General features: G+C 32.2%; 3 protein-coding genes across 3 annotated transcripts; all 3 read left to right on the top strand.

The window, feature by feature from the left end:
* The first annotated feature begins 2,333 nt into the window (after window positions 1-2,333).
* On the top strand, window positions 2,334-4,088 carry LOC138934659 (flexible cuticle protein 12-like). The gene is made up of 2 exons (XM_070298637.1): window positions 2,334-2,629; window positions 3,463-4,088. The coding sequence occupies exons 1-2, from the start codon at window positions 2,627-2,629 to the stop codon at window positions 3,790-3,792; spliced, it is 333 nt and encodes a 110-aa protein (XP_070154738.1). The 5' UTR covers window positions 2,334-2,626; the 3' UTR covers window positions 3,793-4,088.
* A 1,888-nt stretch (window positions 4,089-5,976) lies between these two features.
* Window positions 5,977-6,799, top strand: LOC138934756 (flexible cuticle protein 12-like). The gene is made up of 2 exons (XM_070298809.1): window positions 5,977-6,026; window positions 6,291-6,799. The coding sequence occupies exons 1-2, from the start codon at window positions 6,018-6,020 to the stop codon at window positions 6,606-6,608; spliced, it is 327 nt and encodes a 108-aa protein (XP_070154910.1). The 5' UTR covers window positions 5,977-6,017; the 3' UTR covers window positions 6,609-6,799.
* An 804-nt stretch (window positions 6,800-7,603) lies between these two features.
* On the top strand, window positions 7,604-10,385 carry LOC138934591 (uncharacterized). The gene is made up of 8 exons (XM_070298525.1): window positions 7,604-8,181; window positions 8,256-8,415; window positions 8,488-8,600; window positions 8,691-8,822; window positions 8,909-9,116; window positions 9,193-9,337; window positions 9,519-9,633; window positions 9,717-10,385. The coding sequence occupies exons 1-8, from the start codon at window positions 7,990-7,992 to the stop codon at window positions 9,870-9,872; spliced, it is 1,221 nt and encodes a 406-aa protein (XP_070154626.1). The 5' UTR covers window positions 7,604-7,989; the 3' UTR covers window positions 9,873-10,385.
* Window positions 10,386-12,074: the final 1,689 nt, after the last annotated feature.

The raw sequence follows: 12,074 nt of genomic DNA, 5'->3' as shown, positions 1-12,074 counted from the left end.
CGTAGAGGAGTTATTTATTCTTTATTTTATAAATTGAAATTTAAAGTTTACGTGTATTTTTTACATTGTATAGAACATTTGTATAGTACGATGATTATCAAATACACATGAAACACATTTCTTCTTCGGAAAATAATTCTTTAATTTTTCTAAGTAAATTGATAAAACGAGGAATAATAAATTATATATAGAAGCACGGAGGTTATCAGAAATATTAATGTTATTCCTCATAACTAATGCAGATTAACGTGCCGACAGTAATTTAACGATAACGTCTTTCTAATCTCAATCGGCCTGCAGGAATCGATAATAACTTAGCCTACGGGGGGCAGATTCATACCGTGTATTATTAATTATAAATGTAATCATCAGAGAGATACTCTCTATGCACTCTAATATAACATAGCGGTATATTCAACGTTACATTCGCGCGTGACATAACGCGACATGTAGTCTCTTGATAGATGTATTTGTATTAGAAAGTTCGATAGGATCTTTGCCCGGGCGATGATAATATAATGATATATTATATAATAATAATTATGCGCGTGCTATGCACACATAATTATTCAATGTATATTAATTATACAAACAAAAATGGTTTTGTTGCGCGAGAAAAGCGAATAATTTTAATAATATGTTTATAGTAATAATAATAGTAATTTGATTTTTACTAATATATGTGTACAAACTATATAAATCTATAGCTTTTGTATAAAATTACTATGTGGGAATAATCGACGTATATAATGTTACTTTAAAAATAGTGGATACGATGTGACTTTATTGCACACAGACATGGCAATTATGTGGATATAGAGAGACGCGTGGCATCGTTGACTTTTATCCTTCCGCGAAGAAGATTCTTACTCTCCGTAATACGCCTTTCTCTCTCTCTCTCTCTCTTTCTTTCTTTCTTTCTTTCTGTCTGTACGTCGCGATCATTAGCATAAGCCATTCGCTTATGTAACAGTACACTTTCTTTTCAAAGCTCAATAGGCGCGCATTATTCCTCCCTCATTACTTAATGATATAATTTATGTCAATCAATGAGATTGCTCGTATGCCACCGTCCAAAAGAAAAGATAAAGAGGTAACACAGAAAAAAAAAAAGATCAAACCTTTTGAAATTTTTATTAGACGGAATCTTGTTTAGCAGGTTCGGCTACTTAAGTTTTATTGTAAGTATCAGGTTTCGGAACAAACTTTGAAATATATTAACGCGAGCGATGAATGAATGGGCAGAAAACTTAAAAGAAATATTATAAAATAACTGTCGCTTCTTCGGCAAAGAAAAAAAATTTGCTCTTGATAAAAAAAAAAAAAAAACTTACGGCATATGATTTAGGAGGCGACAAATCTCTGCAATTTCGAGATCTTGCAGCATTGACTGAAAAGTGATCAACTTTATAATTGACAAGAATTCTTTTTGGGATGCGACACTCTTCGCCAATTCCGTGATTACATCAAAAACTCGTTTTCCTAATTTTAGAAAGAAGAAATAATTTATCGCTTCTCTTATAAAATCGGAATTCTTTAAATACCAGGATGTGTCACTGGATTATTAGGTTGCTATAGACATGTATATACATCTATAGTTGCATAATCATTGATATGGATACCTATAAATATTCATTAATATGATTACTTCTAAAATATATAATTATATATATATATAATATGTGTTTAAATTACTTTAAAAAAATAATTTTTCTTTATGCAACAGATGATTACTGAGATAAATTTGTTATAAAATGATAAACTTACAACAATAGACATATTAAATATATTTTTTTCCAATCGATCAGAAACAGAAATAAATGCGCATTAATAATTAATATATTGTCGCGTACTTATCAATTTAGAATAAGTTTTCAAAAAGATTTTCTCGATAATAATTTATGAGTTTATTCGTCTGCAATTTTTCTTTTGCATCATTTTAATTCTTACTAAATGAAACGTTTCGCTGTCAGCTGACTTTGACGTATCGTAATATGATGCAACAAGAATCATGCATGATGGATTATCCATTTCGATCCATAGAATTTAGTTAGTTAGCCTAATACATTGCCATATGTTTGTGTTAATGTCTGCATTAGAATGAGGTATTGCGTAACGTAAAAACATTATAGAAGACCAACGGATTAAGAGGATATGCGAGGAACCGTAACGTGTAACGAAACTTAAAATTTATTTCTCATTTTACTCTTCAAAGTGCAATTAAAATTGCTTTGAGATTGATATTAGCTTTCGAATTATTTAGTACATATTTAGGCTAATACAACCACGCGTATTTCAATAAATAATTCTCTTTTAAACGCAATATGTTATAAGCGCTGTTCATATCAAAATCGATATTCCGCGAAAAATTAATAATTAAATCTTTCGTAACTTTTAACGCGCGTTGTTCGATCAAAATCATTTATCGCCGCGCGACAAATAATTAAATCGAGTAAAGAATTATCGACCTGTTCAGATGCGCACGGTAACTCCCAGTGTCCGACCCTCGAACATTCCTACCTGACATTTTCAGCCGCACAATCTGGTTGTTGTGCCATCACCGGCTCTCGCGGTCATTTAAGGATTTCGACACATAAACCTGAAAATTTTGGCAATGCCGTGAACGATGGTAGGGTATAATTCACATTACAATTCGGGCTATATATATTCACCATCCGCCATATATAAAATCAGTCTAGTGAGCCATCTCATCAGAGATCATTCCATTGTTTTTAAGAGAGAGGGAGATAAACCGCAAAACTATCAATCATGAAGCTGGTGCGTGTTTTCCAATAATCAATAAAGATCCTCGAAAAGAGTGTTTACGCGATCGCTTAGTGGATCGGTCGGGAAATTCACGACGAATTTTTGGAATAATCGTGCATATTCTCTCGGTATAGTGATCGCCCTCAGAAACTTTCGCTCGTTTGGACTTTAAGGATTACGAAACAATCGGGATATCACGCGGCATTACGTTATCATACAACTCGTTATTAAAATTAATTAAGGCCATTAAGGCATTATCATACTTTCTCTTATAAGAGGAAACAAAATATCTTGCAAATATAAAAATTTGGGGATCATCGCTATCATCCTTATTATTAAAGCTATTTTGGATCCGCGCAAATAAGACAATACATATTTTTTAATTTACACATCTTTATATAATAATAATATGTAATTAATATATTAAAATTAATAAAAAAAATCAAAATTAATTATTATAAAAAAATTATTAATTATTATAATAAAAAATATATAGTTATTTATATATAAACAAACATTATATATAATTATTCACATATACAAATAGCCTAAAATAAGTAAAACCAAAAATAGACAAAAGTTATAATAAAGTATTCCGGGATATATACTAGGCATTAAAACATTTTATTATAAATATTGTAAATGATTGGAATCATTTAACAAATGACATTCTAAATTATTTTATTCACATTTTAGATCATTGTCCTTGCTGCCGTCGTTGCTGTTGCCCTCGCAAGATCCCCTGTTTTTAATCCGGAGTTAGACAACAGCCAGACGGTGGTTGTAAAGGAGACGCCTTTGGACAATATTGGTATTGATGGATATCAATTTGGTTATGAACTCTCCAACGGCCAGGCCCATCAGGAATCTGCCCAGCTGGTGAACGTTGGACAGGAGAATGAGAGTCTCGCCGTCCGCGGTAGCTTCACCTACGTCGATCCGGTCACCAACGTTAGATACACCGTCAACTACATCGCCGATGAGAACGGATTCCAGCCCCAGGGCGAGCATCTGCCGTCTGTCTAAATCTTAGCGAGAATCCTAGCTGCAAATATCATGATCGAGTTCTTTCACAGTTCAATCTCGTCTCTATGTTCGAAGAAATTTGAACTCTTTTGATTTCTTTGATCGTATAGCAATTTCGCGCGATATATAGACTTAATTTTAAAATAAATTCATTTTTACATAATTATCGTCCAAGATTTATTTCACGATTCCTCCATTTCCAACATATTATTCCGATTTTATTAATAAATAAGTAACATTCTCAACAAAATAGAGAATGAAGCAGATTAATAAATGTTTGACTAAAACAAATGGTCTTTAATTGATCCGATCAATTTATTCAACAAATTATGCAATACACTGTACATATGTTACACAATTTTTAATATCTCTGTATCCTTTGATAAATTAATAAAAATATATGAATGTATCCAATATTGTTGATTATCATATAGTCTATATCAACAGCAATAAATACGTAAATATAATTTATATACATAAATATGTTATAGAAAATACTCTATATAGTAATATAGTTCTCTATACGGGAGATGAATAAAATCAATAACAAAATAATTTAAATATTTGGAACATATTTTATCCATTCTAAGGTATCTTTATTTTTTAAATTATAGTTCATTAAAGAATAATATCAAAGGTTACAGAAAAAAGAATCATACCTGCAAAGTATAAACTATTATATAGGGTTTATAGACTTTCTTGAATTGTTTGTCTGTTGCATTTGTATCGTGTAGTTCGAAATATTTAATTCTTCTAAATGCTTTTAATTTTTGTGTCATTTTAAACCAAAGGCTAAAATTGAAACTAGCGCTCATTTATTCTCAACGTCTTTAATTATCTTTTTATCTGTTGTACTACTTCATATTCATTTTATAATCTATAATGTAACATATTATGATGAAATTATGACATATTGTAATAAAAGAAAAGAGCTATGAAAGAATTTTGAAACACATATTAAACTTGTCATTTTTGTAATCTTTATAAAAAATATATATAATGCCAATTATTTATTTACAAAGCCATTATACACAAAATAATTATATAAAAAAACATTTTAATTATTACTTATTAAATTATTACTTTTACTAATAATTAAAATTTTGTTAATTACATTATTATATATTATATATTGTATATACAAATGTAAGTACTATATTTTCAATTTGTTCTTATTCACATACATTGTATCTAGTAAGTATAGCTTTGTGGTAACATATTTTCCATACGTTTTTTAATATAAATCCATCGATAATTCGATTAGAATTTTGAAAATAAACACGCCCATCACATTAATGACAGGTTTTGCAATAAGATGTATAACGATAAAAAATACGAATAGATTAAATAAGTAGTTTCCCTTGATCGTATCGAGGATTAAAAATACATTATTTCTATGTTATTATTGCTTTCAAGGTTTCGGCGAATAGCATTTTTCGAGGGCGCCTAAAATTTCGCTAATAGAGGACGAGATAGATGTCTTAAATATAAACTCGTTGCTACTTTACAGACCAAGGTTGCGTTAATTTATGACAGAGGAAATTTTTGATTCGCACAAAGCTACATACATTACGTTACCATATAAAGGTTGCATTAATAATTAATGATGATTTCTAATAAATATTCTTGAAAAAGATAAAATTCTTTTCTGCTTTCTTAATATATATATATATATATATATATATATATATAAACTTATTATATTTAGACGATATATTAAAAATATTGAGTAAAATTACAACATGTATTAATTATATCTTAATATTATTTTATATATGTTAATCTGTCATTATTATTTTTAAATGTATCACAACTTTCGAATAGAATTGCTTAATCTTGTTTTCATAATGGATTTATTAATTACGAAATAGCTAAGAATGTGTCAACACGTGGACTTCTAATATATAATAATTACATAATGTCATAATTTTTAATAATTGATAACGCAATAAAAAATTGTGCAATTTTTACTAAAAAATATAAATAATATTCTCAAATCATCCGGTGGCGTATTGGTGAACAATTTTCACGAAGGTCAATATCTTAATCACAGTCGACAAACGTGTTAACTAGCGATACAAATAGGGGAGGAAAGGTGAGAGGTGAATAGGCCCAGTCAAATTTTGGCAGTAGGAGGAGCGCTATAAAATCGCGGCTGATTTCGGCTATCCACATCAGTCTCCTCTTCGGCACCAGAGTAGCTGCACACACCTATCATCTTCAACATGAAAACAGTGCGTATATTTTGAGGATTGGGAATTGTAATTTCAACGAGTCCAATTCTCGTTCCCATACACGTGAACGAAATTTGTCGCATATCGATACGAAGAGATCATTATCGTGAATCATATATTTAAAAGATACGGAGATATTAAAATATTATACTTGCAATTTGTTTGTGGAATCAATCGCTTACCACAATCGCGAATAACGAATTAAGCAAATTAACAGATCGTTATTAATTGACAATTACTAATCGACATGTTCTTTTTGATCAGATCATCGCCCTCTGCGCCCTCGTGGCCATCGCTGTCGCTGCTCCCCCTCATCACGATTATAATCAGACGGTACTCGTGAAGGAGACGCCTCTGGACAATATCGGCATTGACGGATATCAATTTGGTTATGAGCTCTCCAACGGCCAATCTCACCAGGAGTCCGCCCAGCTGGTGAACGCTGGCCACGAGAATGAGAGCCTCGCCGTCCGTGGTAGCTTCACCTATGTCGATCCGGAAACCAACGTCAGATACACCGTCAACTACGTCGCCGACGAGAACGGATTTCGCCCCGAGGGAGCGCATCTGCCTTCCGTCTAAACCGATTAACCGAAAACTGATTGTAAATAATACGCCTTGCGCGTGTAAGAATTTGGTCATCCGAGATTACGGCTATTGTTTGGAAAAATTATCGATTTTTACAATTTCACATCGTAGCGATCCGATTCCGTTTTTTTGTGCAATGGTTCAGCCTACACATTTAAAATAAATAAGATCTTTATTAAAAATGTACGAAGAAAAATATTATTTTTATATTTTGATAATTATAGTTTAAAAGTGTATTAAATAATTTTAATTATATTTTTTATATTTTATTTCATACCTCTTCTTTCCTATATATCGAAAATTTTTATATATTTTAAATGTAGAAAGAAAAAGTATTAAAAAAGTGCAATTAAAAGCAAAACACTCAATTTTACTAAATTCTCTAATTACTGCACACACAACATAAATATTTTCGCATATTATTAGATATATTATATATACTGGAATATGAGTGAATGCGTCGTAATATTTTTGTAATTCTAGATATATATATATATATATATATATGAGATATAAATATTTTTATATCGAAATTGAAATTTTGCAAAAAATTTGAATTGATACATAATTATTTACATGTTGTGTAATATTAATTTGACTAATAAAATATGTTAATATTTAGTAGAAAACATTTATAGACTCAAGATTTACACGCATTTCTGTATACATTTTTATATCAAACGACGCGGTAGCGTCGCGACGCCAAGTACATAAAAAAAATACTTACTGGCTTGTCAACAGTTTTGTCTAAATAGTCCCCAAGCTCTAATTAAACTTAGAATTTTGTTCAATTTTGATATCCATTGTAATTCTTCTTCTTTTATGTCAGCTAATAAAAAGTGCCTGCAAATAATATATAAGTAGTATTAAGAAGGACAGATGCGCACTTTCATAATAAGACTGACGATTGAGTTAAACGAGTTAAATTTCAAAGTGGCGCGAACACATCGGTAAGATCCGCGCCATCTACGACGTGATTGACACGTCAAATTTACACGATAATCGTGTCCCGCTGTACCTGTATCCTCGCGTTAATATGACTTTAAATCGCGATTCCTAACATTAACGCGACACGTTTATCGAAATAAGAGGTGCGCGTCGTCGCAATCCCGATTGTCTCGATCGTTTCGCAGCTACAAACGCATCATCGCGAGACGGTTTTTCGTTTTTACGATAGCACGGAGGTTAGCAGTTAGCACTCTTCGTGCGCCGACAATAGGTCCTCTTTCCCTTATGTCTTTCCATTTCTCGTCTACGCGTACTCGATTAGCTTGAGTTACGCGTAACGGATGAAAATCGGGTCGAATACGTGCGATGTGATCGCCGCTGGTGATCGTTGAACCGGATCGATTCGAGAGGAGGACGAAGTGTGGAAATGGCCAAATTCAGGATGTTGCCGCGCACATCGCGCATCGTGGCACTCTGTTCCGCCGCGAATTTCATAAACGCCGCGGACAGGGTCATCATGCCCATCGCCATCGTCCCCATGACCGACGAATTCAAGTGGAACTTATATTGGCAGGGATGGATACTGTCCGCGTTCGCCTTCGGATATTTCACTAGTCAGGTAGGTCAATCTGCGTACAATACATACATTTGTATTAATAATTAATTTTGTAATAATTAATTTTGTTTTTCAAGATCATCGGTGCAAGTACAGCGAGTCGTTTCGGCTGCAAAACGGTACTAATGTTGGCGGTTTTGTTGTGGTCCATTAGCACAGTCGTCACACCATTACTAGCACAGTCGGTACCGTTACTCATAGTCTGCAGGGTGATTTTAGGACTTGGAGAAGGACTAGGTAAGATTAAAAGAAGCTAATGAGAAATAGCATGACTTTTTAGAATAAGATTTAATATTATGTTGTTTACAGGCCTACCTGTGATATTTCACTTATTTGCGCATAATGTTCCTGTGGAGGAAAGGTCGCGCGCTTTTGGTTATCTTGTAGCTGCTGGTTCTGTCGGCCAGGTAGTCGCGTCTGTCGTAAGTTTAATCATACTTTTGATATATATATATATTTTATATAAAGAAAAATTATATTTTAGAAAATATACAGAATTTTTTTATTTATAGATATGTCCACACTTGGCGTGGCAAACTGGATTTTTTCTATTTGGATCAATAGGTATTTTATGGACTCTGTTATGGTTGATGCTATATCAAGAAACTAACTCTCAAGATGAGATACCATTATTTGTTCCTAAGGTAAACATCTCTTTTTCTGATATGTCTATATTCTAATAATGTCGATATTATCTAATTATTCTGCATTCGTATATAATAATTAACAGGTAGCTCAAAATAGAAGCCTACGTTGGACTGAATTTATTGCTCATTTGCCATTGTGGGCTTTATATATAGCACACTTTGCAATGAACTGGAGTAATTATATAATAATGCAGTGGCTGCCAACGTACTTGGCAAGAAACTTATCTGCGAACAAAGAGAGCATTAGTTTGACAGCACTTCCTTATGTTGTCAATTCTCTCGTTGGCATTGGTGAGTGTAAAATTGTATTTTCTAATTTTATGCTTAAATATATTTTTGAAAAAAATATCTATTTTCTTTCGCATAGTTGCTGGCCACAGCGCTGACACTTTGATACAAAAGAGATGGTCAGTTTTATCCGTTAGAAGATTGATGACCAATATAGGCCTAATAGGACCTGGCGCATTCTTATTAGCTTTCTGTGCTGTAGATGATCTATTTGCAGCAGTTGTGTATGTACAACAATTATTATATTTTACATATTATACGCTTTAATAATATTGCGCATTTTTTTTTCTCGATAATGAGGCTTTTACATGATACAGATTGTATACGAATTTTTTCAAATAATAATGTCAAGATTAAAAGAAAGTTGTCGTTAGTTTTATCATTTTTCTATAAATTATTTTATAGCTTTGTTTCGATATCTATGGGCCTTTGCGCATGCAATTCTGCTGGACATTTAAGTAATCACGCGGATATAGCTCCGAATCATGCGGGAATTACATTTGCAATTTCAAATACAATTGTAAGTATTATTTTTGCTTATCTATATTAAATATCGATTGCAGCACGGACAATTATTTATATTTTCTATATTTTGATTTATAGGCAACAGTACCTGGAATTCTATGCGGTCCACTGACGGCCGAATTAGTGACTGCCTCGCACGGTTGGTGGATGCCGGTTTTCGTACTGGCGGCAGCGATTAATTTCACCGGTGCTATAATATACCAAAGTCATAGCTCGGCGCTTCCAGTGTTGTGATATGCCTTCAGCCGACGATTATGTATTATTGAAAAGAGAGGAATAGTCAAGTATTTGTTGAAGACAATGGAAAAATGCATGTTTGCATCAAGATTATTGTAAACTATTCTTAGTCAACAACTGCAATTGTGAATGGTTACAAGAAGTTGGTGCAGTGCGTTTGATCATGGCGTATTGGAAAGTCGAAAACACATATCAAGGTGCTTTATTTATATTTATATTAAATCGTATCATTTTTTGAAGTGTGATTTTGACAAATAGTGCCATAGTTTGATGAATGAAACAGTTGGTTTGAACAATTAATTGAAAAATATATGGCAAATACGCTTATACATATTTATGATACTAATTACGCATTTTAATTTATACATATACTCTATCAATTAAAAATTAACAGAAAGCATTTTGTAATATGTTCCGATAAAAGCGTAAAATTTTAGTTTTGCAGTGTATTAGGATATAAAATGTATATTCTATCTATAAAACATAAGACTGTACATAAAAAAAAAAAATTAACTCTTTCACACTTATATATTATTTAAGGGACATTTTATCATAGAAAGGTATGATTTATTTATCTTGTGTTGACAGAAAAACCAAGGAATAACAAAGTTTATGAAATGGTGAAAAATTACAAAATTTAAAATGTAATTTAAAAATATTTTAAAAAGCAGTAAAATATATATGAAAGATATCTGTGCCATTATAAGGTAGACATATTACATGAATTATAAAGATAAATTCTTTTTCAAATATTCCGATTGCAATATTTGCGACAATTTGTCTTCGGATAAGTTTTTCTCTAAAACATTCAATCCCATTTTAATAAAAACGTTATCTTGGTCACTTTTTAGGTTTGATTGTTTCGAAGTACCGATGGATTTTACATCAACTTTTATCGGTCGCGTGTTCTTATATTCTGTATTTTCAAGAAATGTATTATCACAAATTGCTTCTGAAATTGTATCGACAAACGTTACTTGCGTAGTATTAGTTGCGATATTTGAACAAAGAAAATTTTTATCCCTTTCACTCGTGCAATCTTCTGAATCATAGGCGTCGTCACATTTTTCAACATTTTCATACAGCCCATGCGGTTTAATGTTATGACTCGCAAGAATATTTGCAATATCTCTTGCCGATGATTTTATATCTTGAAGATGCTCTTCTTTATTTTCTTCGATATCGCACGGTTTATAAATGTTGTTGCTATAATTTTGCAAGTACTTTTCAATAGAAGATTTAATCTTCATCCTCGTCTTGCCATCATCTTTAAACGCTATTATATCTGTAGTTGTATGCTGCTTTTTATCGCTATTCAATGCATTTATACTCGTTGATACAATATCATTCTCAATATTATGCCCGTATGCGTTAGTATATACAGATCGATTTTTCGCGATACATTTCGGAAATGTATTTTTAGTCGCCTGTTTATTCGTCAAGATATTTTTTGTCGTTTCGTCGAAATGTATTTTTTCTATATCCTTACTAATCATTTCGGTATCGAAATTTTTCAAATTAAAGATTTCCGATTCGAGTTTCGTCTTTTCCTTGGGAAAAATTATATTTCTCATGATTTCGGCTTCTTCCTCTAAACTCGGTTTACTGTTTGTTTTGAGGACATTTGTCGCGCTTTTACGTAAGTAATGATTCGCGTTGGGATCCATATAGCGTTCCTGAATTCTGTCTACTTCGCATGTCACCTTTTCCAATATTTCATACAATTTTTTCGTACGAACACTGCCGATGCAATCTTTACCCTTCGTCCAATTCCTTTCCGCTCGTAATGCTTGCCAAGCTGACTTTACTTTCTCCACTTCATGATCTATGTCATTTGGCTCGCCTGAAGCATACATGATGAAAGTATATCTTTTAGATTTATGATTCAATATCATGAATCCAAATGAAATGAAGAGAATTATTCGGTATAAGGAAAATAATAGAAAGCTATTTACATTCATTGTCAAGTCGTTGTTTGCTCAATGTCTTCGCCGAATTCGCTTTGCCAAGTATTGGCAAGCAAGTATTCTGGGTAGAATCCGTTATATTCCAATCCGAATGATCCTTAACGAAATCAATACGCGATTTCAATTCCGGTAAGACAGCAGGCGACTTCCGTTTTAGAAAGTTTCCGTTTTCCTCATTACTATTTGAATTGATGATTGACGTAATATCTATATACATAAATATAATTAATGA

This window comes from Polyergus mexicanus, unplaced genomic scaffold (assembly GCF_030449975.1).
Source record: "Polyergus mexicanus isolate NDT 795.1 unplaced genomic scaffold, iyPolMexi1.0 SCAF_7, whole genome shotgun sequence".
Classification (NCBI taxonomy): domain Eukaryota; kingdom Metazoa; phylum Arthropoda; class Insecta; order Hymenoptera; family Formicidae; genus Polyergus; species Polyergus mexicanus.
The sequence above is the reverse complement of the archived record's forward strand: the minus strand, read 5'-3'. Positions and strand labels throughout refer to the sequence as shown.

Coding starts and splice junctions, on each gene's coding strand:
- LOC138934591 (XM_070298525.1), top strand. CDS start 7,990: ATGGCCAAATTCAGGATGTTGCCGCGCACATCGCGCATCGTGGCACTC. Junction 8,601..8,690: donor GCCAGGTAGTCGCGTCTGTC/GTAAGTTTAATC, acceptor TTTTATTTATAG/ATATGTCCACACTTGGCGTG. Junction 9,634..9,716: donor TTGCAATTTCAAATACAATT/GTAAGTATTATT, acceptor TTTGATTTATAG/GCAACAGTACCTGGAATTCT.